At 65.8% G+C, this 25,817-nt stretch overlaps 2 protein-coding genes across 2 annotated transcripts in view; one reads left to right on the top strand and one right to left on the bottom strand.

Annotated features, from left to right (window-relative positions):
* The window catches only part of BBC3 (BCL2 binding component 3), a 245,466-nt gene that overhangs the window by 63,996 nt on the left and 155,653 nt on the right, over positions 1-25,817 (bottom strand). The gene's annotated exons all lie outside the window — the stretch shown is intronic.
* Positions 6,176-25,393, top strand: DHX34 (DExH-box helicase 34). Its single transcript, XM_032770772.2, has 16 exons — positions 6,176-7,260; positions 7,775-8,086; positions 13,834-14,094; positions 14,370-14,472; positions 14,671-14,888; positions 16,427-16,601; positions 16,765-16,958; positions 17,516-17,617; positions 17,700-17,930; positions 18,644-18,811; positions 20,362-20,476; positions 20,769-20,875; positions 22,342-22,599; positions 23,941-24,117; positions 24,401-24,530; positions 24,791-25,393. Exons 2-16 carry the CDS (start codon positions 7,997-7,999, stop codon positions 24,922-24,924), a joined length of 2,463 nt encoding a protein of 820 aa, XP_032626663.2. The 5' UTR covers positions 6,176-7,260; positions 7,775-7,996; the 3' UTR covers positions 24,925-25,393.

Below are 25,817 nucleotides of genomic sequence, written 5' to 3'. Positions count from 1 at the left end.
TGTCTCTGTTCTGCATGTGCACGGGGCTGCTGCAATACAGATCATCCATAAATCACAGGCTTGTGGCGAACCCTCTCCTGCCCCTTTCTTGGCTGGCCTATGAGAGCCCGGAGCATAGGGCTGTATGTGCCCAGGCCTGATCCCTGCCCCAGCAGAGCTCTAAAGCAGAGGTGGGCAAACTACGGGCCCACAGGACTCTCCTGCCCAGCCCCTGAGCTCCTGGCCTGGGAGGCTGCCCCTCCTGCCCTGCAGCCTCAGCTCGCTGTGGTGCCAGCGCAATGCTCTGGGCAGCAGGGCTGCGAGCTCCTGGGGCAGCACAGCTGCAGAGCTGGGGCCTGACCTGGTCTCTGTGCTGCAAGGTGGCATGGCTGGCTCCAGCCGGGCGGTGCAGCTGCCTGACCCGGTCTATGCTGCATGGCGGTGTGGCTGGTTCCAGCCAGGTGGCACCTGACCCGGTCTCTGTGCTGTGCGGCGGTGTGGCTGGCTCTAGCCGGGCGCTGCAGCTGCCTGACCCGGTCTCTGTGCTGCGCGGCGGTGTGGTGGCTCTAGCCGGGTGGCACCTGACCCGGTCTCTGTGCTGCATGGCGGTGTGGTGGCTCCAGCCAGGTGACGCAGCTGCCTGTCCTGGTGCTCTGGGCGGCACGGCGGTAGCCACCGGTGCTCCAAGCAGCCCAGTAAGGAGGCAGGGAAAGTGGGGGTTGGATAGAGGGCAGAGGAGTTTGGAGAGGGGTGGATAGGGGTCAGGGTGGTCAGAGAGCAGGGAACAGGGTTGAATGGGGGCAGAAGTCCCCAGGGGGCACTCAAAGAGGCGGGGATTGGATGGGGCAGTGGGGGCCAGTCAGGGACAGGGGTTCTGGGGGTGGTCAGAGAACAGGGAGTGGTGGATGGGATAAGGGTCCTGGGGGGACCATCAGGGGACAGGGGACAGAGTACAGGGTGGGTTGGATGGGGCAGGAGTCCTGCGGGGGAGTTTCTCAGGGGGTGAGAAGCGGGAGGTGGAGGGGGGTCGGGAACCAGACCACGCACCAGCCCTCCATACAATTTCAGAAACTTGATGTGGCCCTCAGGCCAAAAAGTTTGCCTGCCCCTGCACTAAAACCCTGTCTCCTGGAGCAGAGGGGGGAGTGACTCCGGTTGGAAGCCGGAAGCAAAGCTGGGGGCTTGGCTGCAGGGCGGATGAAGGGTGCCCCTGTCCCAGACTCAGCTGCTCAGGGGCAGTGGGACCCCCAGAACCCGACAGCCCCCTCCTCCAAACTCTGTGCCCTGCAGCCCTGATGGGCGGGGGAGGGGGGGAGGATGCACTGGTCCCCTGCAGGGAGGGGATTCCCCCGCACCAGTGTAACGGGGGAGCCTGACCCAGCCACCTGCACGGAGCCCCAGCCCCCGCGTGCAGGGGGAACATGTACCAGCCCCAGCCTCTGCAGGGAGGGGCTCCCCCAAGCACCCCCCACCAGGAGCAGATTCCCCCCCATGCAGCAGGGGGGTTGCACCGGCCCCAGCTGGGAGTGGATCTCCGAGCCCCCAATGCAGCGGGGGAGGTGCACCGGCCCCAGGAGGGAGGGGATCCCCGAGCCTCCAATGCAGCGGGGGTCGGGGTGCACCGGCCCCAGGAGGAAGGGGATCACCAAACCCCCAATGCAGCGGGGGGGGGTGCACTGTCCCCAGTTGGGAGGGGATCCCCAAGCCCCCAATGCAGCGTGGGGGTGCATTGGCCACAGGAGGAAGGGGATCCCCGAGCCCCCAGTGCAGTGGGGGGGTACACCGGCCACAGGAGGGAGGGGATCCCCAAGCCCCCCAATGCAGCGGGGGGGGGTGCACTGGCTCCAGGACGGAGGGGATCCCCGAGACCCCAATGCAGTGGGGGGGTGCACCACCCCCAGGAGGAAGGGATCCCCGAGACCCCAATGCAGAGGGGGTTGCACCACCCCCAGGAAGAAGGGATCCCCAAGACCCCAATGCAGCGGGAGGGTGCACCGCCCCCAGGAGGAAGAGATCCCCGAGCTCGCAATGCAGCGGGGGAGGCTGCACCGGCCCCAGGAGGGAGGGGATCCCCGAGCCCCCCAATGCAGCGGGGGGGGTGCACCGGCCCCAGGAGGAAGGGGATCCCCGAGCCCCCCAATGCAGCGGGGGAGGCTGCACTGGCCCCAGGAGGGGATCCCCGAGCCCCCCAATGCAGCGAGGGGAGTGCACAGGCCCCAGGAGGAAGGGGATCCCCGAGCCCCCAATGCAGCGGGGGGGTGCACCTGCCCCAGTTGGGGGGGCATCCCCGAGCCCCCCAATGCAGCGGGGGAGGGTGCACCGGCCCCAGGAGGAAGGGGATCCCCGAGCCCCCAGTGCAGGGGGAGGGGTGCACTGGCTCCAGGAGGAAGGGGATCCCCGAGCCCCCCAATGCAGCAGGGGGGGGTGGACCGGCCCCAGTTGGGGGATCCCCGAGCCCCCAATGCAGCGGGGGGGGTGCACTGGCTCCAGGAGGGAGGGGATCCCCAAGCCCCCCAATGCAGCATGGGGGGTGCACCGGCCCCAGGAGGAAGGGGATCCCCGAGCCCCCAGTGCAGCGGGGGGGTGCACCTGCCCCAGTTGGGGGGGCATCCCCGAGCCCCCCAATGCAGCGGGGGAGGGTGCACCGGCCCCAGGAGGAAGGGGATCCCCGAGCCCCCAGTGCAGGGGGAGGGGTGCACTGGCTCCAGGAGGAAGGGGATCCCCGAGCCCCCCAATGCAGCAGGGGGGGGTGGACCGGCCCCAGTTGGGGGATCCCCGAGCCCCCAATGCAGCGGGGGGGGTGCACTGGCTCCAGGAGGGAGGGGATCCCCAAGCCCCCCAATGCAGCATGGGGGGTGCACCGGCCCCAGGAGGAAGGGGATCCCCGAGCCCCCAGTGCAGCGGGGGGGTGCACCTGCCCCAGTTGGGGGGGCATCCCCGAGCCCCCCAATGCAGCGGGGGAGGGTGCACCGGCCCCAGGAGGAAGGGGATCCCCGAGCCCCCAGTGCAGGGGGAGGGGTGCACTGGCTCCAGGAGGAAGGGGATCCCCGAGCCCCCCAATGCAGCAGGGGGGGGTGGACCGGCCCCAGTTGGGGGATCCCCGAGCCCCCAATGCAGCGGGGGGGGTGCACTGGCTCCAGGAGGGAGGGGATCCCCAAGCCCCCCAATGCAGCATGGGGGGTGCACCGGCCCCAGGAGGAAGGGGATCCCCGAGCCCCCAGTGCAGCGGGGGGGTGCACCTGCCCCAGTTGGGGGGGCATCCCCGAGCCCCCCAATGCAGCGGGGGAGGGTGCACCGGCCCCAGGAGGAAGGGGATCCCCGAGCCCCCAGTGCAGGGGGAGGGGTGCACTGGCTCCAGGAGGAAGGGGATCCCCGAGCCCCCCAATGCAGCAGGGGGGGGTGGACCGGCCCCAGTTGGGGGATCCCCGAGCCCCCAATGCAGCGGGGGGGGTGCACTGGCTCCAGGAGGGAGGGGATCCCCAAGCCCCCCAATGCAGCATGGGGGGTGCACCGGCCCCAGGAGGAAGGGGATCCCCGAGCCCCCAGTGCAGCGGGGGGGTGCACCTGCCCCAGTTGGGGGGGCATCCCCGAGCCCCCCAATGCAGCGGGGGAGGGTGCACCGGCCCCAGGAGGAAGGGGATCCCCGAGCCCCCAGTGCAGGGGGAGGGGTGCACTGGCTCCAGGAGGAAGGGGATCCCCGAGCCCCCCAATGCAGCAGGGGGGGGTGGACCGGCCCCAGTTGGGGGATCCCCGAGCCCCCAATGCAGCGGGGGGGGTGCACTGGCTCCAGGAGGGAGGGGATCCCCAAGCCCCCCAATGCAGCATGGGGGGTGCACCGGCCCCAGGAGGAAGGGGATCCCCGAGCCCCCAGTGCAGCGGGGGGGTGCACCTGCCCCAGTTGGGGGGGCATCCCCGAGCCCCCCAATGCAGCGGGGGAGGGTGCACCGGCCCCAGGAGGAAGGGGATCCCCGAGCCCCCAGTGCAGGGGGAGGGGTGCACTGGCTCCAGGAGGAAGGGGATCCCCGAGCCCCCCAATGCAGCAGGGGGGGGTGGACCGGCCCCAGTTGGGGGATCCCCGAGCCCCCAATGCAGCGGGGGGGGTGCACTGGCTCCAGGAGGGAGGGGATCCCCAAGCCCCCCAATGCAGCATGGGGGGTGCACCGGCCCCAGGAGGAAGGGGATCCCCGAGCCCCCAGTGCAGCGGGGGGGTGCACCTGCCCCAGTTGGGGGGGCATCCCCGAGCCCCCCAATGCAGCGGGGGAGGGTGCACCGGCCCCAGGAGGAAGGGGATCCCCGAGCCCCCAGTGCAGGGGGAGGGGTGCACTGGCTCCAGGAGGAAGGGGATCCCCGAGCCCCCCAATGCAGCAGGGGGGGGTGGACCGGCCCCAGTTGGGGGATCCCCGAGCCCCCAATGCAGCGGGGGGGGTGCACTGGCTCCAGGAGGGAGGGGATCCCCAAGCCCCCCAATGCAGCATGGGGGGTGCACCGGCCCCAGGAGGAAGGGGATCCCCGAGCCCCCAGTGCAGCGGGGGGGTGCACCTGCCCCAGTTGGGGGGGCATCCCCGAGCCCCCCAATGCAGCGGGGGAGGGTGCACCGGCCCCAGGAGGAAGGGGATCCCCGAGCCCCCAGTGCAGGGGGAGGGGTGCACTGGCTCCAGGAGGAAGGGGATCCCCGAGCCCCCCAATGCAGCAGGGGGGGGTGGACCGGCCCCAGTTGGGGGATCCCCGAGCCCCCAATGCAGCGGGGGGGGTGCACTGGCTCCAGGAGGGAGGGGATCCCCAAGCCCCCCAATGCAGCATGGGGGGTGCACCGGCCCCAGGAGGAAGGGGATCCCCGAGCCCCCAGTGCAGCGGGGGGGTGCACCTGCCCCAGTTGGGGGGGCATCCCCGAGCCCCCCAATGCAGCGGGGGAGGGTGCACCGGCCCCAGGAGGAAGGGGATCCCCGAGCCCCCAGTGCAGGGGGAGGGGTGCACTGGCTCCAGGAGGAAGGGGATCCCCGAGCCCCCCAATGCAGCAGGGGGGGGTGGACCGGCCCCAGTTGGGGGATCCCCGAGCCCCCAATGCAGCGGGGGGGGTGCACTGGCTCCAGGAGGGAGGGGATCCCCAAGCCCCCCAATGCAGCATGGGGGGTGCACCGGCCCCAGGAGGAAGGGGATCCCCGAGCCCCCAGTGCAGCGGGGGGGTGCACCTGCCCCAGTTGGGGGGGCATCCCCGAGCCCCCCAATGCAGCGGGGGAGGGTGCACCGGCCCCAGGAGGAAGGGGATCCCCGAGCCCCCAGTGCAGGGGGAGGGGTGCACTGGCTCCAGGAGGAAGGGGATCCCCGAGCCCCCCAATGCAGCAGGGGGGGGTGGACCGGCCCCAGTTGGGGGATCCCCGAGCCCCCAATGCAGCGGGGGGGGTGCACTGGCTCCAGGAGGGAGGGGATCCCCAAGCCCCCCAATGCAGCATGGGGGGTGCACCGGCCCCAGGAGGAAGGGGATCCCCGAGCCCCCAGTGCAGCGGGGGGGTGCACCTGCCCCAGTTGGGGGGGCATCCCCGAGCCCCCCAATGCAGCGGGGGAGGGTGCACCGGCCCCAGGAGGAAGGGGATCCCCGAGCCCCCAGTGCAGGGGGAGGGGTGCACTGGCTCCAGGAGGAAGGGGATCCCCGAGCCCCCCAATGCAGCAGGGGGGGGTGGACCGGCCCCAGTTGGGGGATCCCCGAGCCCCCAATGCAGCGGGGGGGGTGCACTGGCTCCAGGAGGGAGGGGATCCCCAAGCCCCCCAATGCAGCATGGGGGGTGCACCGGCCCCAGGAGGAAGGGGATCCCCGAGCCCCCAGTGCAGCGGGGGGGTGCACCTGCCCCAGTTGGGGGGGCATCCCCGAGCCCCCCAATNGGATATCAGGGAGTTCGGGGGCCCCATAGGGGAATGGAGGGGGGTCTGGGGGAGGATAGCACGGAGGTCGGGGTGCCCACAGGGGAATGGACGGGGGGTCTGGGGGAGGATAGCAGTGGGTTCAGGGAGGCCCATAGGGGAATGGAGGGGGGTCTGGGGGGATAGCAGGGGATTTGGGAAGGCCATAGGGGAATGGAGGTGGGGGTCTGTGGGCGGATAGCAGAGGCTTGGGGGGGGTCACATGGGAGCACAGAGGGGGACCATGAGGGGATGCTGTGTTGGGGTGTTAGCTCCTTGCAGGGGTGAGAGAGGGATGGGCCCTCTGGTGCCAGGGGATGGATCAAGCCCAGGGAGGTGTTTGGGTTTAATCCCCCCTGCCGGGCACAGAGTTCCCGGCCGGGAGCTCACGGTGTCGCCCAGCGGGCCCGGGGCTCACGCTCTTCCAGAACGAGTTCTTGGCCTTACACATCCCTTTCTGCCCCCCAGCCTCCTAGGCACTGGGGAGATCAGCCTCGTGTAGAACCCCTGCAGGTGGGCCAGGAGGGGTGAGCCCCCCCCCGCCGAGATTCGCTGTTTCCTACTTGCAGTCCTCTCCGGATCCAGATTCCCATCCTCTGTCTGTGCCGAGAAGGGGGAGTTCGTCGCCTGGGGTGACCCAAGGGAGCAGAGATGCCTTAGTCGGAGAAGGAGCGCAGGGCCCAGAAGCGCAGGAGAGACCCCTCCCCATCCTGGGGGCACCAGGGTGGGCGCTGGGACTGGAACTGCCCCGAGACGCGGCGCCGGCTGGAGGAGCTGTTTTTCCGGGAGCAGGATTACATCCGGGCTGGTTCTGAGGACAGCCGCCAGTTCTGGGCCTTCTTTGAGCGGCTCCAGCGCTTCCAGACCCTGAAGGCTGAGGGGGAGCCGGCGCCGTGGGCTCCCCCGGCCCAGGCTGACCCCTCTGCCGCCCTTGGGCTGGCTGGCGTCCCGCAGGAGTACGACCCGCGCTATCGGATCAACCTGTCAGTGCTGAGTGGGAACGTGGAGGAGCTGGTGCAGGGCAGGAGCAGGGGTCCGCGGCGGGGCCCCGGGGTGCCGACTGAGCGGCTCTCCCAGTTCCGCGCTGGCCTGCTACATTACCTGGACTTCACCCAGAAGCAGAGCTTTGCCAAGCTAGCCAAGCTGCAGCGGGAGCGGGCGGCCCTGCCCATTGCCCAGTACCGCGACCAGCTGCTGCGGGCTGTGGCCCAGAACCAGGTGGTGGTGGTAGCCGGCGACACGGGCTGTGGCAAGTCCACACAGGTCCCCCAGTACCTGCTGGCGGCTGGGTACAGTCATGTGGCCTGCACCCAGCCACGCCGCATCGCCTGCATCTCGCTGGCCAAGCGGGTGGCCTTTGAGAGCCTGCACCAGTATGGGGCTGAGGTGAGTGGGGCTGAGGCCAGGGGCGGCCCAGGACTCCGGCAGGGTCTGTGCCAGGCTGGGGGGATTAGTAGCCAGTTCTGGAGATCGGATTGGGAGGACGTGAGACCTGCTGTATCTCCCTGCTCCTCCTGGCCAGAAGTCCCGGCTAACCCGGCAGGGGTCCCAGATGAACAGACCCCATGTGGCCTCTTGCAGTTCTCCCCTAGCCGTGCTGCAAGGGGGCAGAGGGTGAGATTGTATGCAGGGAATGGGGGCTGGGCCGTGCCTTGGGGGATACAAAGAGCCCTGGGATCTAGGCTGTGCCCCCCACCCCCCATAGGGGTCTGGGCCCTGGCCTGGGAGCAGGCAGTGCCTGGGAGTCTGGGCCGAGCTCTCTCAGGGCAGCCCCAAGCATTTGAGCACCAGCTGTCTGGGGTGAGCACCATGGTCCCTCCTTGCTGGCCTTCTGCCCCGGCTGGCAGGTGCTGGGCTTCCCCCCACCCCCGGCTGACTGCCTGCCCCTGCTCCTCCCCAGGTGGGATACCAGATCCGCTTCGAGAGCAGCCGCTCCCCGGCCACCAAGATAGTCTTCCTGACGGAGGGGCTGCTGCTGCGGCAGGTGCAGCGCGAGCTGGCGCTGCCTGGGTACCAGGTGCTGATTGCCGACGAGGTGCACGAGCGGCACCTGCATAGCGACTTCCTGCTGGGCGTGCTGCGCCGCCTGCTGCTCACCCGCCCTGACCTCAAGCTGGTGCTCATGTCGGCCACCATCAACATCCGCCTCTTCGCGGGGTACTTCGGGGGCGCACCCGTGGTGCAGGTGCCCGGGCGGCTCTTCCCCATCACGGTGAGAGCACGGGTGGGCGTGGATGGGAACTGGGGAGCCCCTTGCTGTACCCCTACTGCATCCTTGGGGTTCCCTTGCCCAGCGCTGAGACGTGGCCACCTCTGGGGTGGGGCTCCGGGGTTGTGTGTACAGCAGTGGTCACCAACTGATCTATCGCGTTGGCGGGTTGATCCTAGGGGACCTCCCTGTCGATCGCAGCCAATCGGGGCTGCCACTGACAAGCTCCCTGCCTGCCCCAGCCCCAGGCTGCTCCTGGAAGCAGCCAGCGTGGCCCCTTGGGCAGCGGGGACAGGGAGGTCTCTCTCCACTTGCTGCTCCTGCCTGAAAGCACCGGCCCTGCAGCTGCCATTGGCTGGGAACAGGGAGCTGTGGCCAGTGGGAGTTGTGGGGGCGGTGCTTACAAAGAGGGAAAGCGTGCGGAGCCACGTGCCACCCCCTCCCAGGGGCCGCAGAAGCATGTTAGCCCCTTCCGGGAGCGGCATGGGGCTGGAGTAGGCAGGGAACCTGTCTTAGTGGCAACCATGCTGCGCTGTCCGGGAGCAACTGGAGGTAAATGCTGCCCGGCTGGAGGCTACACCCCAACCCCCAGTTCTGAGCCCCTCCTGGAGGCAGCAGCCGATACCCCCTGTCACGGAGTCCCTGGGCGATGCTCTGGAACTGCTCCTCACAAAGCCAGTCAGGACTTTGGGGAGCCTCCTCTCCCTTGGAGCAGACTTGTTCAGGGCAAGAAGCTCACACGTCTTCACCTCCTGGGTCTCTCCTTGGAGCATTCAGCATCCTCTGCCCCCGTGTGCTTCCCACAGCGAGTCCGCCCCAGCGGGGTCCTGGGGGAGCCACAGGGTCCTGCACCCCCACTTTGCAGTCAGACATGCTCTCAGCCAGCCTTAACAACAGAGGGTTTTTCGATGACAGAACAGGGTCTAAAACAGAGTGTAGATACAGCGAACCAGACCCCTCGGCCGGGGTCCATTCTGGGGGCAGTGAGCCAGACCCCTAGTGTTGCCCTTCACTCCTAGTCCCCAGCAAGCTCCAAGCTCACACTCCCTCAGCCCCTTCCTCTCTGCTCAGCTCCTTCCCGACCCCCCCCCCCCCCCCCCCCCCCCCCCCCCTGGAGTCACCCATGACTCGTTGTCTCCAACACTTTCAGTTGGCCACTTTTGCAGAGGAGGGTTCCAGACGCATCAGTCTCGTGTAGGGACGAGCGTAGACAGATCAGCATTTAGTGCACTGGCCCCTCCTCCGTTTTGTAACCAATCATCACACCCTTATCCCACCACCTAGATACTTAAGAACTGCTTAGGGGACACTGAGGCTACCAACCAATTAGTGTCAGAGCAAAACCTTAAGGACACAGTCCCAGTTCGTCCACATCTCTCCCCCTTCGAGACCGAACTGAAGCCAGGTCACTTCCAGCCAGTGACCTGGGGACAGTCGAACCCACAACGTCATGGATGCCCCAGCACTCTCCCATTCCTGGGGTGAGTACACCAGGGCCTCCCAGTTTTGTGCCTTCTTTTGCTTGAGTTGTGCTGATGCACTTGCAGCGAACGGTGTGGAAGGTTTTATGCGGCCTGTACTCTTTTGCACCCCAATACTTCCTGGGGTTTAAACTGGGACAGGGTCTTCTCCCAGCACTCTTGGCTGCGATTCGGGCGCTCTTGGTTAGACCCTCCATCTCTGGCCTTTGGTCAGGTCTGGCTTGGGAGCTCGCTCCCCACCTTGTGGCCCAGACACAACAACCTTGGCCAATCCCATCTTATACTTTCCAGCTCTTTATCCATCAGTCCACTCCTTGAGGCAGCCCAGCCCCCTCTTCACTCTGGCACCTGTTCCTCCCAGTGTGGGTAAAGATGCACATGTTATTCAGTGTCTGCCAGGGCCAAGTTCTCATCCCCCTCTGCTTGTCTAGAATTCCCCAGGCCTAGGCATGGGGTCGGCATCGGACGCTGTGATGGCTTTAAGCTTCTGATAGCCCCCATAAAACCAGACCATCCTGCCTCCCTTGGGGATCAGCCCCACGGATGAGGCCCATGGGCTGTAAAACGGCTGGATCCATCTAAAGCCAGCATGTCCTTGACCTCTCTCTCCAGGATCTGGGTTGCTTTCCCAGTGACTCTAATGGGGAACACCTGATGGGGAGATTGGTTCTCCCACCTCAGGAAGAAGATCCACCAGGGAGTCTTTCCCCCTTGTCCTCCCAATCCTCCCCTTTCAGGTCCAGGGGTCCCCTCACTCTCCTCCATCCAGCAGCTTGAGAGGGAAAGAACCCTGTGGATTCCTGGGGCACCACCAGCTGCCTCCCGATCCCCCCAGTTCTACTTCCCTTGGGGAGCCCATTCCCGGGACAGCAATCCCTTCTCCTGCAGGACTCTGTCCCTGCAGCCTTCCCAAGGGGGTTTGCAGCGCTGAAGCACAGCAAGTTCCCTCAACTTCTCCAAGGAGGATCTCTCTGCAGCTCAGTCTGGGATTCAGCTGCTGGGCAGGGAGTGGGACCTGCTCCCTCTTACTGGCTGGGCCTGGGGTCACAGCCTCCCTGAGCCTTGTCCCCTGGTAGCTCCCTCCCTGCTGTATAATCATTTCCCAGCAGCATGTCTGACCAGGCAAACCTGGTTGGCAGCTGACCTGCCTTGCCTGGGTGTCCCCCACTCAGCTGGGGTCTCAGCTCCCCCCGTGCTCAGCGCTGCCCTGGCGTCCAGTGGGGCAGCAACGAGCTCTCTGCTGTGGTCCCAGGATCAGAGCCAGCGTGAGCCCCTCTCTGGTGTGCAGGGGGGCGGGGAGCATCTCTCCCTCCCCCTCAGTCTCAGGGGGCTGGTTACAGGTAGGCAGGTATCCTGAGTCCAGCAGCCCCTCCCACTGCCAGCTAGGTCATTTGCATTTTCACTGACCATTTCCATCCCAGCCAATTGGTTCCCTGGATTTAAAATTCAAACCCTGGGCAGTTACAGGAGCAGGGCCGGGATCCTGTCCCAAGGGGAGACAGTCACCCCCAACAAGGCCTCCCAGCTGATATCCTGGACGAACCCCAATGACCAGCCAGTCCGACCCCTCCTCCGTCTGCACAGGGATCCGCGGCCATAGGCAGGGCGAGGGGTTCACCCCAGGATCTTCACCCAGTCCCACAGTCCCTCAGCATCTACGGCTCACCACCACAGTTCCCTCTGTCCCAGGGCCTCGCCCCTGCAGGCGTGTTTCCCCACTGACCCTGGGCAGCCCCCTATGTCTCTCCCCTCCACCATCACCAGTCCGTGCTGCTGCTGCTTCTCCTGCAGCTTTTCCACAGCCCTTGCTCTCTCAGGCTCTGCTCCAATCCATCCGTCTCCGATCCCCTGATGGGGAACCAGTCGTGAAGATCCTTGTGTGGTTGGGGACCAGACTCTCAGGGGTGCCTGGCTGCTGCTCCAGCTGCTCCCAGATCCTCTTGTAGCCCCATCTGGGTCAGGAATCTGCTCCTCAGAGCGTCCTCCTCCTCACCTCCAGCTGCACGATTAACTGTGGCCTTGGTGAACTTCCCCATGCGTAACTCTCTCTTTGTGCACAGGATCACAATGCCCTTCTTAAGGAGATGGTGATAGGCCATCACTTCACCGTTCCCAAGTGGCTCTGGACTCACAGGCCTGTGTGCTCTGGCTACCCCATGGTTTCTAGGAAGAACTCTTGGTGTGCCAGCCCTTCTCGTGATCACCACCTCTTTGCCAGGGTCGAGCTGCAGACTCCTCCACCCCCTGGGACTGCTCCTGCGACCCCAGGGGAACCCTGCTACTGCAAAATCCTTCTCTAATCCCAGGGTCGAGTGGAAAGTCCTCCGCCCCTGAGACTGCTCGCTGCAGTCCTTAGGGGACCCTGTTACTCCAACAGTCCTTCTCGCTGGTACACACTTCCAGAGTTAACTGCCCCCTGAAACTGTTCTCTCTCATGCCTTCAGCAGCCTGGTCATCATTATCCTCCCTTTGTTTTACTGCTCCCAGTCACTTACTGCAGGAAGCGCCATCCACGGGGTGCAGTATATCCCACCGCTGCCACCAGTTGTCACGGAGTCCCCGGCGACGCTCTGGAACAGCTCCCACAAAGCCAGTCAGGACTTTGGGGAGCCTCCTCTCTCTTGGAGCAGACTTGTTCAGGGCAAGAAGCTCACACGTCTTCAACCTCCTGGGTCTCTCCTTGGAGCATCAGCATCCTCTGCCTCCGTGTGCTTCCCACAGCGAGCTCCACCCAGCGGGGTCCTGGGGAGCCATAGGGTCCTGCACCCCCACTTTGCAGTCAGACGTGACTCTCAGCCAGCAAAACAGAGGTTTATTCGATGACAGGAACGGAGTCTAAAAGAGAGCTTGTAGATACGTGAACCAGACTCCTCGGCCGGTCCATTCTGGGGGCAGTGAGCCAGACCCCTAGGTCTGCCCTTCACTCCTAGTCCCCAGCCAGCTCCAGACTAACCCCCTCGCCCTCCATCTCTGCTCAGCTCCTTCCCGGGCCAGGAGGTCACCTGATCCCTTTGTCTCCAACACTTTCAGCTGGCACCTTTGCAGAGGAGGGGCCCAGGCCATCAGTTGCTAGGAGACAGAGTGCCCGGCATTTAGGGGCACTGGCCCCTTCCTCTGTAGCAATCACACCCCCTTATCCCACCACCTAGATACTTAAGAACTGCCTAGGGACACTGAGGCACCAACACAGTGTTCAGAGCAAACATTAAGAACAGTCCCAGATTCATCACACCCCCTCCATCACCCCAACCCCCTCTGGCTCCCGAAGCCCCAGCCCTGACCCTCTCCCCAGAGCCAGCACCCTCACCCCCTCCTGCACGCCAACACTCTGCCCCAGTCCGGACCCCCTCCTGCACCCAAACTCCCTCCTAGAGCTTGCAGCCATCACCCCTCCTGCACCGCTGCCCAGGCTTAGCCCAGAGCCCCCTCCCACACTGCAAACCCCTTGGCCCCAGCCCAGAGCCTGCACCCCCTCCCAAACCCCAGCCCTTGCCCCAGCTCGATGAAAGTGAGTGAGGGTGGAGGAGAGCAAGTGTGTGTGGGGGGCTGTGCATGTGTGTGTGTGTGTGGAGTGAGTGGGGAGGGGCGGGGTAGATCCTGGGTTGCCCTTAAATTCAAAATATGATCTTGGGCATAAAAAGTGAAGACCACTGGTGTACAGGACCCCTCGCCTGGTGCTGAGACGCAGCCACCTCTGGGGTGGGCACAGGGCTGTGTGTACAGGGACCCCTCGCCTGGTGCTGAGACGCAGCCATCTCTGGGGTGGGGCACGAGGGCTGTGTGTACAGGGACCCCTCGCCTGGTGCTGAGACGCAGCCATCTCTGGGGTGGGGCACGAGGGCTGTGTGTACAGGGACCCCTCGCCTGGTGCTGAGACGCAGCCATCTCTGGGGTGGGGCACGAGGGCTGTGTGTACAGGGACCCCTCGCCTGGTGCTGAGACGCAGCCACCTCTGGGGTGGGGCACGAGGGCTGTGTGTACAGGGACCCCTCCCCTGGTGCTGAGATGCGGCTGTGTCTGTACACAGGTGAATTAGAACCCAGGAGTCCTGGCTTCTCAGCCCCCTGGTTCTAAGCCACTGGACCTCACTCCCCTCCCGTAGTGGGAGTAGAGCCCAGGAGTCTTGGCTCCTGGTGCTGAGCTGGCTAAGCCTCGCACTCTCCCTGCACCCCCAGCCTGCTGGGAAGATGGGGGCGGTGTCCCTGTGGGGCCGGCTGCCCAGCGTGGGGCTCTCTCTGCCCTGTGGCCATGGCGTCTCTGCTTGCCCAGGTCGTCTACCAGCCCATCCCCCAGGAGGAGGCGGCAGCGAGTGGGAAGCCGGAGCGGCTGGATCCCCAACCCTACCTGCGAGTGCTGCAGGCCATCGACCACAAGTACCCGCCCGAGGAGCGGGGCGACCTGCTCATCTTCCTGAGCGGGGTGGCAGAGATCGGCGCCGTGCTGGAGGCGGCCCAAGCCTACGCCACCCACAGCCAGCGCTGGGTGGTGCTGCCCCTGCACAGCACCCTCTCCCTTGCCGAGCAGGACAAGGTGGGTCTGGCGGCAGGGCTGTGGGGAGACGAGCAGGGGGGGCTGGCCTCAGAGATGAGGCTAGGAGGGGAACGTGGCAGAGGAGCTAGGGAGTGGCTGTGGGGGCTAAGAAGGGGAGTGCCTTGGGTGGCTGGGGGAGCGGTGCTGTGGGAAGGGCAGGGGAGTGACTGTGTTGGGCAGAAGGGACGTGTTGTGGAGAGTGGCTGTGGGGGGCTGCAGAGGGGCTGGCAGGGTGTGGCAGGGGCTGTGACTCCCCATCTCTCCCCTCCCCCCAGGTGTTTGACATGCCCCCCCCTGGAGTCCGGAAATGCATCGTCTCCACTAACATCGCCGAGACCTCGGTCACCATTGATGGGGTACGCTTCGTGCTGGACTCTGGTGAGACCCCCAGCCTCTCGCTTCGGGGGTGGGGGGCCCTGGGCTGACACCAGCTGGTGGGATGTGGGCTGTGCGCTCCAGGCCGGCCTGGGATCCCCCTTTGGCCGGGGCTCTGAGCACTGCAGGACGGGGGCGGGCGGGTGCTGGGGGAGGCCAGTGGAGGTTGTCACCAGAGCGTCTGCCTGTCCTGCCCCCCAGGGAAGGTGAAGGAACTCAGCTATGACCCCCAGGCCAAGCTGCAGCGGCTGCAAGAGTTCTGGATCAGCCGGGCCAGCGCCGAGCAGCGGAAGGGGCGTGCGGGCCGGACGGGCCCTGGTGTCTGCTACCGGCTCTACGCTGAGTCTGACTATGATGCCTTCGCCCCCTATCCGGTGCCGGAGATCCAGCGCGTGGCGCTCGACGCCCTGGTGCTGCAGGTAGGCAGAGCTGGGGTGGGGTGGGGATCTCCCCCATCCCCAGGCGGGGCTGTCACCGCTGGTGAGAGCTGTGCAGCGAAGGGGGGAACCCGGGTAGATGCTCTGCTCTGGGGGGAACTCGCCCCCCGTCTCCAGCATCACGGGAGCAAGTGCTGGGCCCAGCCCCCAGCCTCTGGGACGCTTCCAGGGGTTGCCCAGGGCTGCGAGGCACCTTTGCTTGAGGAAGGCTTGTCTGTCCCTGCCGGGGGTCAGCTCTGACTCCACCGGCTACAGGCCACTCGAGCCCTCCCCTCTCGGCCTTTGCAGGCTTTGCCGTTGTACAGGGCAGCAGCAGACACCCTCCAGTGCCCGAGCCCTCCAAGCGCCACCCTATGGCATCCAGCCCCTGTTCTGCTACTCCCAAAGGAGCAGCACGCCCCAGCTCCCTGTCACCCCAGCCCCCCATCACCCCCAGAGCCCCAGCTCCGCTTCCCCCCTGGAGCCCCAGCTCCCTATCACCCCAGCTCCCCGTCATCCCAGGAGCCCCAGCTCTCCGTCACCCCAGCTCTGCGTCCCCCCTGGAGCCCCAGCTCCCCATCACCCCAGCTCCCCATCACCCCAGGAGCCCCAGCTCCCTGTCATCCCGGCTCCTCTTCACCCCCGGAGCCCCAGCTCCCCATCACCCCCGGAGCCCCAGCTCCCCGTCATCCCAGCTCCTCTTCACCCCCGGAGCCCCAGCTCGCCGTCATCCAAACTTCCCTTCACCCCAGGAGCCCCAGCTCCCCGTCACCCCAGCTCTGCGTCCCCCCTGGAGCCCCAGTTCCCCATCACCCCAGGAGCCCCAGCTCCCCGTCATCCCAGCTCCTCTTCACCCCCGGAGCCCCAGCTCACCGTCACCTCAGCTCCCTGTCATCCCAGCTTCCCATCACCCCAGGAGCCCCAGCTCGCCGTCAGCCCCATCTCCCCAGCTCCCCGTCACCCCAGAGCCCCTGCTTGCCGTGATCCCAGCTCCCCATCACCCCAGCTTGCCGTCACCCCCGTCGCCCAAGCTCCCATCACCCCAGCTCGCTGTCACCCCCGTCGCCCCAGCTCCCGTCACCTCTGTCGCCCAGCTCCCTGTCACCCCAGCTCGCTGTCACTCCCGGAGCCCCAGCTTGCTGTCACCCCAGCTCCCCGTCACCCCGGGAGACCTAGCTCCCCGTCACCCCTGGAGGGCAAGCAGTGAAGGATCCCGGGTTTGTCTCTGTACCCCAGTTTCATTCCCAAAGTCCAAGCAGGGTCACCCTGCAGTTTATGGGTTTTCATTCAGCACCTGCAGTCTATCGATCCATCTTGTGCTCAGTAGGTGGGTGTCCTTGTGACTCCCCCGATACTCAGCCAGGGTGAGGTGAATGTCTCTTCTCTCCTGCCTAGCAGGAGCACCTGGGTCACTTCTGGCCTGCTTGTCTCGCACTTTTCAGGGCAGATACGCAGCCCCTCGCACATGACCCGCGCGTCCATTCTGCAGTGGTGACGCCGTCCAGGCAAAGGTCTAATCTTCCATTTCTCCACCCTCCCAGATGAAGAGCATGGGGCTGGGCGACCCCCGGACCTTCCCCTTCCTAGAACCACCCCCCCAGTCCAGCCTGGAGACGGCCGTGCGCTACTTGAGGGAGCAGGGGGCCCTGGACGGGGCCGAGAGCCTGACGCCCATTGGGAGCCTGCTGGCCCAGCTGCCCGTGGACGTGGTGATCGGTGAGGTGCCTTGGGGGGCTGGGGAGGCCCTGGCTGGGGACGAGGGGAGATTGGGAGGGGCGCCAGGGGCATGGAGAGGGACTTTAACCCTTGGGATGGGGATGGGAGGTGGTTCGCTGCCCCCCCGCCCACGTAACGCTCTCCTTTCCCCGTTCTCCTGCAGGGAAGATGCTGGTTCTGGGCGCGCTCTTCGGGCTGGCCGGGCCGGTGCTCACTGTGGCAGCAGCGCTGAGCGTGCAGTCCCCCTTCCTGCGCCCCATGCGCGCCAACCCTGACTGTGCCACAGCCCGCCGGCCCCTCGAGAGCCCCCATGGCGACCCCCTGACGCTGCTTAACACCTTCAACGAGTGGGTGCAGGTGGGACTGGCTGGCCTCAGCTCTGGGGGGGCAGACTCCTTGGGTGGGGTGTGTTGGGGGTGGTTACATCCTGTGGGGGGTCTGGAGGAGGAGATCCCCCATGGGGGAGATGAATGTGTGGGCGGGGGGGAGATCCCCCATGGTAGGAGCTGCGGGGGGTGTCTGGGGGAGGAGATCCCCCATGGGGGAGATGGATGTGTGTGTGTGTGGGGAGATTCCCCCATGGCAGGAGCTGCGGGGCGGGGGGTCTGAGGGGGAAGATCCCCCATGGCGGGAGCTGGGGGGGGTGTCTGGGGGAGGAGATCCCCCATGGGGGAGATGGATGTGTGTGTGTTGGGGGGAGATTCCCCCATGGCGGGAGCTGGGGGGGTGGGTCTGAGGGAGGAGATTCCCCCATGGCAAGAGCTGCATAGGAGGGTCTGAGGGGGGAGATCCCCCATGGCGGGAGCTGCAGGGGGTGTCTGGGGGAGGAGATCCCCATGGTGAGGGTTTTGGGGTTCAGTAAGATGGCCCCCCACCCCTTCCCTACTAACCTGAAGCTTCGGTGTGGCTGGCAGGTGAAGTCGGAGCGGGCCGGCGGCTCCCGGAAGTGGTGCCGGCGCCGGGGGCTGGAGGAGCACCGGCTCTACGAGGCGGCCAACCTGCGGCGCCAGTTTCAGGTGGGTGCGGCAGGCGAGGGGGCTGGGTGTCCCCCCAGAACCCAGCCCCTTCCCCCCCTAACCTCCCGTCCCCCACCCCCAGGAGCTGCTCTGGGACCACGGTCTGCTGGAGGCAGTGCAGGGGCCGAGGGACAGCTATGCCCGGCAGAGCCGGCACCGGGAGCGCCGGGAGCTGCACCGACTGCGGCGACGGCACGAGGAGACGGAGGGGCGGAAGCGCAAGGTGCTGAAGCTGCAGGGAGGGGAGGCCGGCTCCTCCAGCGACGAGGGCGAAGGTGCCTGCAGCGCCGGGCCGCCTGGCGTCGATATCCAGGTGCGTGGGAGGGGGCCCCAGTGTCAGGCAGAGGGCCCCCCTCGTCGCACCCCTCACTGGGGCCAGAGCCAGCACCAAGAGCTTTCTACTGCCATGCCCTCCCCCCACCAGTAGGAGGGATCCAGGAAGGAGCCTGGGAGGGGAGTGGGGTCCAGCGGGTTAGACCAGGAGGGTGGGGGCTGGGAGCCCGGACTCCTGGGTTCTGATCCTGCTCTGAGAGGGGACTGGGGGCTAGTGGTTAGAGCAGGGGTGTGGGTTGGGAGCCAGGACTCCTGGATTCTCTCCCCAGCTCTGGGAGGGGAGTGGGTTCTAGTGGTTAGAGCAGGGGGGTGGGAGCCAGGACTCTTGGATTCAGTTCCTGGCCCTGTCTCTGTGACACTGGTCCTTGTCCCCTCCCCTCTCTGCACATCAGTTTCCCCGGGAGTAAGCTGGGGCCATGCCCCTGTGTGGCTGAGGGGCTGTGGGCACCGAGCCTGGCTGGTGCAGGGGTCAGGATCCCGTGGCTGCGGCAGTGCTGGCCCCTCCGTGCTGGGAGCCCGGGAGCATGGGCTCGCAGGGCTTGCCGGGATGGGGGCAGTGCAGGGCTCTGCCTGCAGGGGCCCAGGCAGGGCAGTGGTGTCCCTTGCAGTGGGGTGCTCCTAGGTGCTGCCGGGGGGGCCCTGAGCTCCTCTCAGCACTGCCCCCATCACACCTGTCGCCCCTTCCCTCGGCAGGACGTCAAGTTCAAGCTGCGGCACAACGTGGACGAGCTCCAGGCTGCGGCTGGCACGGCCCTGTCCTCCCACCAGCTCGCCCTGCTCAAGCTGGTGCTGTGCAGGGGTCTCTACCCCCAGCTGGCTGTGCCCGACCAGTACAATAGCTGCCGCAAGGACTCTGACCAGGTGCGCTGAGCCCGCTCCGGCTCCTGGGGCCCGTCTCCGCTCTGGGAGCGGAGTGGGGGGGTCTGAGGAGTAGAGTGAGGGGCTGGGAGCCAGGACTCCTGGGTTCTATCCTGGCTCTGGGAGGAGAGTGGGGGCTAGCGGTTAGAGCAGGGGGGTGCTGGGAGCCAGGACTCCTGGGTTCTATCCTGCCTCTGGGAGGGGAGTGGGGTCTGGTAGTTAGAGCAGGTGAGGCTGGGAGTCAGGACTCCTGGGTTTTCTCCTGGCTCTGAGAGGGAAGTAGGGCTAGTTTTTAGAGCAGGTGAGGCTGGGAGCCAGGACTCCTGGGTTCTCTCCCTGGCTCTGGGAGGGAAATGGGGGCTGGTGGTTAGAGTGGGGGAGGGTGGGAGCCAGGACTCCTGGGTTCTCTCCTGGCTCTGGGAGGGAGGTGGGGGCTAGTGGTTAGAGCGGGGGTGGGGGATGGGGTCCAGGACTCCTGGGTTCTATCTGGACTCTGGGAATGTTGTACAGACAAAACTACACAGGATCTTTTCAGGGGGCAAGACAATGATGCCATATTTATTATAACAGTTTGATTTATGACCAATAACTAATATCTCAATCCTTATACACACACGTTATACCTAACACACACACACACCCATCCATCAGGCCAGGAAAGCCGGGCACAAGGCCGAGCTGGGTCTCTGTCGGACGCGCACCGATGCCCTTCCATGTTGGCAGCAGAACGTTACCCTCCGAAGTCTCCCATCTCACCCATCCTTTTTGTAGGCTTCAATTTGAATCCAGAGTCTAAAGGCCTTGCTGTGTCACTGCCTCTGGGTTTGGGGATTGATCACCCGTCACTTGCAGGCCTGACTTTCAGCCTGGGACCTGGCTTTGACCTTCCTTCTATTGCACCTTTTCTGTTTAGGGTGGACACTTCTTACTTTGTTAGGGCTCTTGTCTGCATCTTCAGCCGGTGGGTTTGAACTTTATTTCATCAGGACAGGCTGGGGCTGGAGGCTGATTCCATCATCCATCCATACCTCATTCACGCATCTAAACTAACAAATAAGGTTACAGCAGGGTTTGCAAAAGTGAAGGTTGGAGGAAGCTTTTCCAAAGTGGAGTGAGCGTTTTAAAATGGGGTGTGAATTACAATATGGCAAACAGTGAACAGAAGTTACAATGCGGGCAAGTGTAGTGAATGGTGAACAGAACTTGCATTAATAAAGTGAACAATTAAAAACAATTTCATTTATCAGTTCTAAGGAGGGGAGTGGGGGCTGGTGGGTTAGAGCGGGGGCGCTGGGAGCCAGGACTCCTGGGTTCTCTCCCGGCTCTGGGAGAGGAGTGGGGGCTGGTGGGTTAGAGCGGGGGGGCTGGGAACCAGGACTCCTGGGTTCTCTCCCAGCTCTGGGAGGGGAGGGGGGCTGGGCTAGAGGTTTGGGAGTCTGTGAAGGAGGACGCCCGAGAGAGCCATGGCCCAGGCTGGGGTCTGCAGCACCCATTGCAGTTGCCCAGCATGGTCGCTGACCCCAGCCCTGACACCTCATCTGGCCTCCTTGTAGATTTTTCACACCAAGAACAAGCAGGGGATTGTCCTGCACCCAACCTGCGTCTTTGCCGGCAGCCCGGAGCTGCTGCAGGCCACAGAGGAGAAAGCAGAGCCCAGGAGGAGCCGAGGTAGGGAGCGGGACGGGGGGCGGCCTGGCCCCAGCCCCTTGGCAGAACTCCGAGTCTGGCCAGACCCAGCAAGGGCCCTTCTCCCCCCGGCAGAGTGACTGGGTCCCAGAGAGATGCAGGGACTAGCCTGGGGTTACGCAGGGTGTCTGGGGGGAGCTGGGGCCCCTGGAGTCCAGCCCAGCCCCCAAGCCTGCTGGCCCCACTCAGCGCAGTGGGGCTGTGGGCTCTGACCCCCCGTGGTTGCCCCAACCCCAGTGCAGGGCTGAGTGAGACCCCTCTTGTGGCTTTGCAGGTTCCCAGGATGGGTTGAGCAGCCGGCACCAGCTCCTGGCCTTTGTCTCCCTGCTGGAGACCAACAAGCCCTACCTAGTGAACTGCCTGCGGGCACCGGCCCTGCAGGTGGGTGCCTGGCCCTGCCCCCTGGTGCCCTGCCTGGCTCCCCTGACCCCTGCCTGGCCCCCTGCCTGGTGCCCCTGATGCCCTGCCTGGCTCCCCTGACCGGCCCTCTGCCTGGCTCCCCTGGCTCCTCTGGCCCCCTGCCTGGCTCCCCTGATGCCCTGCCTGGCCCCTTGCCTGGCTTGCCTGGCGCCCTGCCTGGCTCCCCTGATGCCCTGCCTGGCCCCCTGCCTGGCTCCCCTGGCCCCCTGCCTGGTTCCCCTGGCTCCCCTGGCTCCTCTGGCCCCCTGCCTGGCTCCCCAGGCCCCCTGCCCCCTGGCACCCTACCTGGCCCCCCTGGCGCCCTGCCTGGCTCCCCTGATGCCCTGCCTGGCGCACTGCCTGGTCCCCCTGCCTGGATCCCCTGGCTCCTCTGGCCACCTGCCTGGCTCCCCTGGCACCCTACCTGGCCTCCCTGGTCCCCTGCCTGGCCCCTGCCTGGCTCCCCTGGCTCCCTGCCTGGCCCCCCTGCCTGGCCCTGCCCCCTGGCCCCTGCCTGGCTCCCCTGGCTCCCTGCCTGGCTCCCCAGGCTCCCTGCCTGGCTCCCCAGGGCCCCTGCCTGGTCCCCTGCCCTTTGCCTGGCTCCCCAGCCCCCTGGTGCCCTGCCTGGCCCCTTGCCTGGCTCCCCAGGCCCCTGGGCCCCCTGCCGGGCCCCCTGCCTGGCTCCCTGCCGGGCCCCCTGGCCCCCTGCCTGGCTCCCTGGCATCCTGCCTGGCCCCCTGCCCCTTGCCTAGCTCCCCTGCCCCCTGGCACCCTGCCTGGTTCCCCTGCCCCCTGGCGCCCTGCCTGGCTCCCCTAGCCCCCTGCCTGGCCCCCTGCCCTGGCTCCTCTCCCTGCTCTCGCGCTTCCCAATGTCACCCCTGCACTGTCCTCCCCATCCGTGCCCCCTGTGACCCAGGCCCCCCATAGCTGACTATTGCTCTGCCCCTAGGTATCCCCATAGCCGACCATTGCTCTGCCTCCTCCATAGCCAACCATTGCTCTGCCACCCGCCACCCATAGCCGACCATTCCTCTGCCCCCGACCCCCCCATAGCCGACCATTGCTCTGCCCCTGCCCCCCCCGGTATCTGACCATTGCTCTGCCCCTTCCATAACCGACCATTGCTCTGCCCCCTGTCCCCCCCATAACTAACCATTGCTCTGCCCCCTGCCCCCCATAGCTAACATTGCTCTGCCACCTGCCCCACCCGGTATCTAACCATTGCTCTCCCCCCTGCCCACTCAGTATCTGACCATTGCTCTGCACCCGCCCCCCACTGGGTTTCTGACCATTGCTCTCCCCCCCGACCCCAACCGGGTATCTGACCATTGCTGTCCCCTCTGCCCACTCAGTATCTGACCATTGCTCTGCCCTCTGCCCCCCCGGTATCTGACCATTGCTCTGCCCTCTGCCCCACCCCGGTATCTGACCATTGCTTTCTCCCCCAGGCTCTCCTGCTGTTCTCCCGCGCCTTGGACACCAATGCTGATTGTACGCGGCTGGTGGCTGACTCCTGGCTGGAGCTTCGCGTGTCGGACAGCGCGGCCGCCCTGCGTCTGCTCTCCTCAGCCCTGCAGCTCCGCGCCGCCTGGGAGAGGCTCCTGAACCGGCAGCTGGAGGGGCGGCATGGGGAGCCAGGGCGCGGGCCAGACCCTCGGAAAGTGGCGACGCTGAGGCAGGGGCTGCTGGACTTCCTGCAGCACGAGGTATCTGCAGCTTCCCCAGTGCAGCCGGGCCAAGCCAGGGTCTGCCCCTGGGCAGCTCTGGCCCTGGAGCCCCCCTAGGGAGACCTTTCCACTGAGCTTTGTACCCCTCTGCTCTGCAGGCAGCTCGGAAACATCCTCCCTAGCCTACAGAAGGGGAAACTGAGGCATGGGGCAGGGCCTGCACAGGCTCATGCCACCAGTGGGAGCACAGCTGGCAGCTCCTTGCCGGGTGTGCGCTGTCCGGGACAGCTCTGACCCACACGTCAATACGAGGGGCTGGGGGAAAGCCTGAACACTGGATGTGACCTCCACCACCACCAATCCGCACATGGTGTGTTCGCAGGGTGTGAGCCCCTCCCCCAGCTGCTCCCCTTGCACTGGTGTGTGTGGAGGGTGCAAGTAGCTGGGTGCCCCTGGGCAGCTCCCCCCTGCACTGGTGCGGGTGGGGGGTGCAGTGTCACGGAGTCCCCGGGCGATGCTTTGGAACTGCTCCCCACAAACCCAGTCAGAAGCCTCCTCTCCCTTGGAGCAGACTGTTTTTAGGATAAGAAGCTCACACGGCTTCACCTCCTGGGTCTCCCCTTGGAGCATTCAGCATCCTCTGCCCCTCCGTGCGCTTCCCACAGCGAGTCGCCCCAGCGGGGTCCTGGGGAAGCCACAGGGTCCTGCGCCCCCACTTTGCAGTCAGACGTGACTCTTAGCCAGCCAGTAACACAGAGGTTTATTCGATGACAGGAACACGGTTTAAAACAGAGCTCATAGGTACAGAGAACCGGACCCCTCGGCCGAGTCCATAGTGGGACCCAGCAAGCCAGACAACCCCATCTGCCCTCACTTCCCGTCCCCAGCCAGCTCCAGACTGAAACCTCCTCCAGCCCCTCCTCTCTGGGCTTTGTCTCTTTCCCCGGCCAGGAGGTCACCTGATTTCTTTGTTCTCCTTTAGCTATTCCGTTGCAGTGGGGGAAGGGCCCCGGCCATTAGTTGCCAGGAAACAGAGTGTCGGCCATTTATGCACACTGGAGACTTAAGAAAAGCAGAGGGGAAACTGAGGCACCCACACAATATTCAGAGGAGACATTAAGAACAGCGCCACTTTGTCACATGCAGGTAGTGGGGTGCCCCCGGGCAGCTCCCCCCAGTGCTGGTGGGGTGGGGGTGCAGGTGGTGGGGTGCCCCCGGGCAGCTCCCCCTGGTGCTGGTGGGGTGGGCGGGTTGCACAGGGCATTGCACAGACTGTGCGCCCAGGAATGCAGCCCCCTCCAGGCAGGGAGGAGCAGCCGAGCGGGTAACGGGGTGACACGCCCTCATCCCCTGGGGCTAATCCCCCAGCGCCCGTTGCAGGTGCAGTACAGCCTGTGCCGGCTGACGGCGCTGGAGAAGCAGAACCTCTACGTGGGGCCCCAGATGGTGGCGGCCGTGCCCGGGCTCCCGGGGCTGTTCCAGGGGGTGGAGATGACGCCAGACGAGGAGAAGGGCGGCTACAGGGTGACCGAGTTCCTGACCTACAACTGCCTCACGGTGAGTGCCCGGAGCCCGGGGCTCACCCCTGGATGGGGGCTAGCGGCCTCCAAGGCAGGGGCTCGCTATGCCCCCACAGCTCCTCTGGCCCAGATTGGGGGGCCCCGAGGCAGTGGCTGTGGGTCCCTCATCTTCCCTCCCTGCCCCTGCCCATCCTGAACTGGGGCCGGGATCCTCAGGCGGAGGTTTTGGGTCCCACCCTGCTCCCTGGATCGGGACCGGCAGCCCCTGAGGCGAAGGCTCTGTGTCCCACCCTGCTCCCCTCCGACCTTGTCTCTTGCAGAGTGACACCGACCTGTACAGCGACTGCCTGCGCAGCTTCTGGACCTGCCCGCACTGTGCCCTCTACATGCCCTTCACCCCCCTGGAGCGCATGACGCACGAGAGCGGCTGTTGGCCCCAGCCCCAGGAGGGTGAGTCTCTGCTGGTACCCGGGGCCACGCTGGGCTGGGACGCGACACTTTCCAGGGCTGGTGTTCCCCGTCCGGTCACCGTGCAGGCCTGGGGGTCTCAGCCCAGCCGGTCTCTGCCCCAGACGCTGCAGTCGCTGGGGGCCACCTGCCACGTTGCTCCACGGGGACAGTGCGTCCCAGCCAAGTCACCCCTGGGGGGTCCCCGCTGCCAGGTCGGCTGCTTGGCCCATCCAGTGATGCCGTTTCCTCTGCTCTTGCAGCTCCCCCGGAAGAGGCCACTGAAAGTTCAGCCAAAGCCACTGCTCTGCAGAGACCTTATCACTGCAATGCCTGCGAGCGGGACTTCATGTTCACGTCCACAGAGATCCTGCGGCACAGAAAGCAACACCAGTGATGGCCAAGGCTGTGTCTGGGCCTAGCCCTGATGGGAGCCTAGTGGTCAGAGCAGAGAGCTGGGAGCCAGGACTCCTGGGTTCTCTCCCTGGCTCTGGGAGGGCAGTGGGCTCAGCTGAAGGCCAGGACTCCTGGGTTCTCTCCCTGGCTCTGGGAGGGCACGTGGTCTTGCCCCTACAAAGCATGGTAGCCCATCCTGGCTGCACTGGCCGGACTCGCGGTGCATGGTCGGGTGGGAGCTGAGTCCTGCAGCGTCACTCCCTTGCTGACTCCCAGGTTAGTTCATTATGAGTCAGGTTGGTGGGTTTGTTATGGGCAGGCAGAGACCCCCTACCCGTGGGTCTTTCAAGGTATTGCTTCGGTGCCGGTTGGACTGGGCCTGTCCAGTGAGACCAGAGGCCCTGCTCCCCCTGGCGGGGACATGTCTCGGGTGTTTGTACTTGTGTGAATAAATGTCCCTTGGCCGAGGAGCGCAGCCCCCGAGATGTGTCAGAATAGGGGGCCCGGGCTGTTCAGGGGTGTCTCTGATATGCAGCAGGCCGGAGGGAGTGGCACAATAGCCCCTTCTGACCCCAGCATCTCTGGGTCTGACAGCCCCAGACAGGGAAACTCACCAGTGCTAACAGCCGCTTTGCCCTCTGCGGCGGCGGCTGGGGCCAGGGGCTGGAACCGTCGCGTGGGCGTGGGGCAGCCCATACCTGAGCCCTGTCTGGCTCAGTGCAGCTCAGTGCCCTGCAGCCCCTGGAACACCCCCATTCTGCGCCTGGTCTCTGCAGCAGCATCGGCATAGATCCACGCAGCTGCGTTCGTCCCGGCAGGGAGCAGGAGTGGCAGTGAGCGAGGGCCTGGGCAGGAGCTGGAGCTGGAGCTGGAGCTGGGTGGTGCGATGGGACG

This window comes from Chelonoidis abingdonii, chromosome 11 (assembly GCF_003597395.2).
Source record: "Chelonoidis abingdonii isolate Lonesome George chromosome 11, CheloAbing_2.0, whole genome shotgun sequence".
Taxonomy (NCBI): Eukaryota; Metazoa; Chordata; order Testudines; family Testudinidae; genus Chelonoidis; species Chelonoidis abingdonii.
The sequence above is the reverse complement of the archived record's forward strand: the minus strand, read 5'-3'. Positions and strand labels throughout refer to the sequence as shown.

Bases quoted from the DNA above. Each gene is read 5' to 3' on its own strand.
- DHX34 (XM_032770772.2), top strand. From the start codon at position 7,997: ATGTCGGCCACCATCAACATCCGCCTCTTCGCGGGGTACTTCGGGGGC. The intron at 17,618-17,699 runs GTGGGTGCGGCA...CCCCACCCCCAG, and splicing joins ACCTGCGGCGCCAGTTTCAG to GAGCTGCTCTGGGACCACGG. The intron at 24,531-24,790 runs GTGAGTCTCTGC...CTGCTCTTGCAG, and splicing joins TTGGCCCCAGCCCCAGGAGG to CTCCCCCGGAAGAGGCCACT.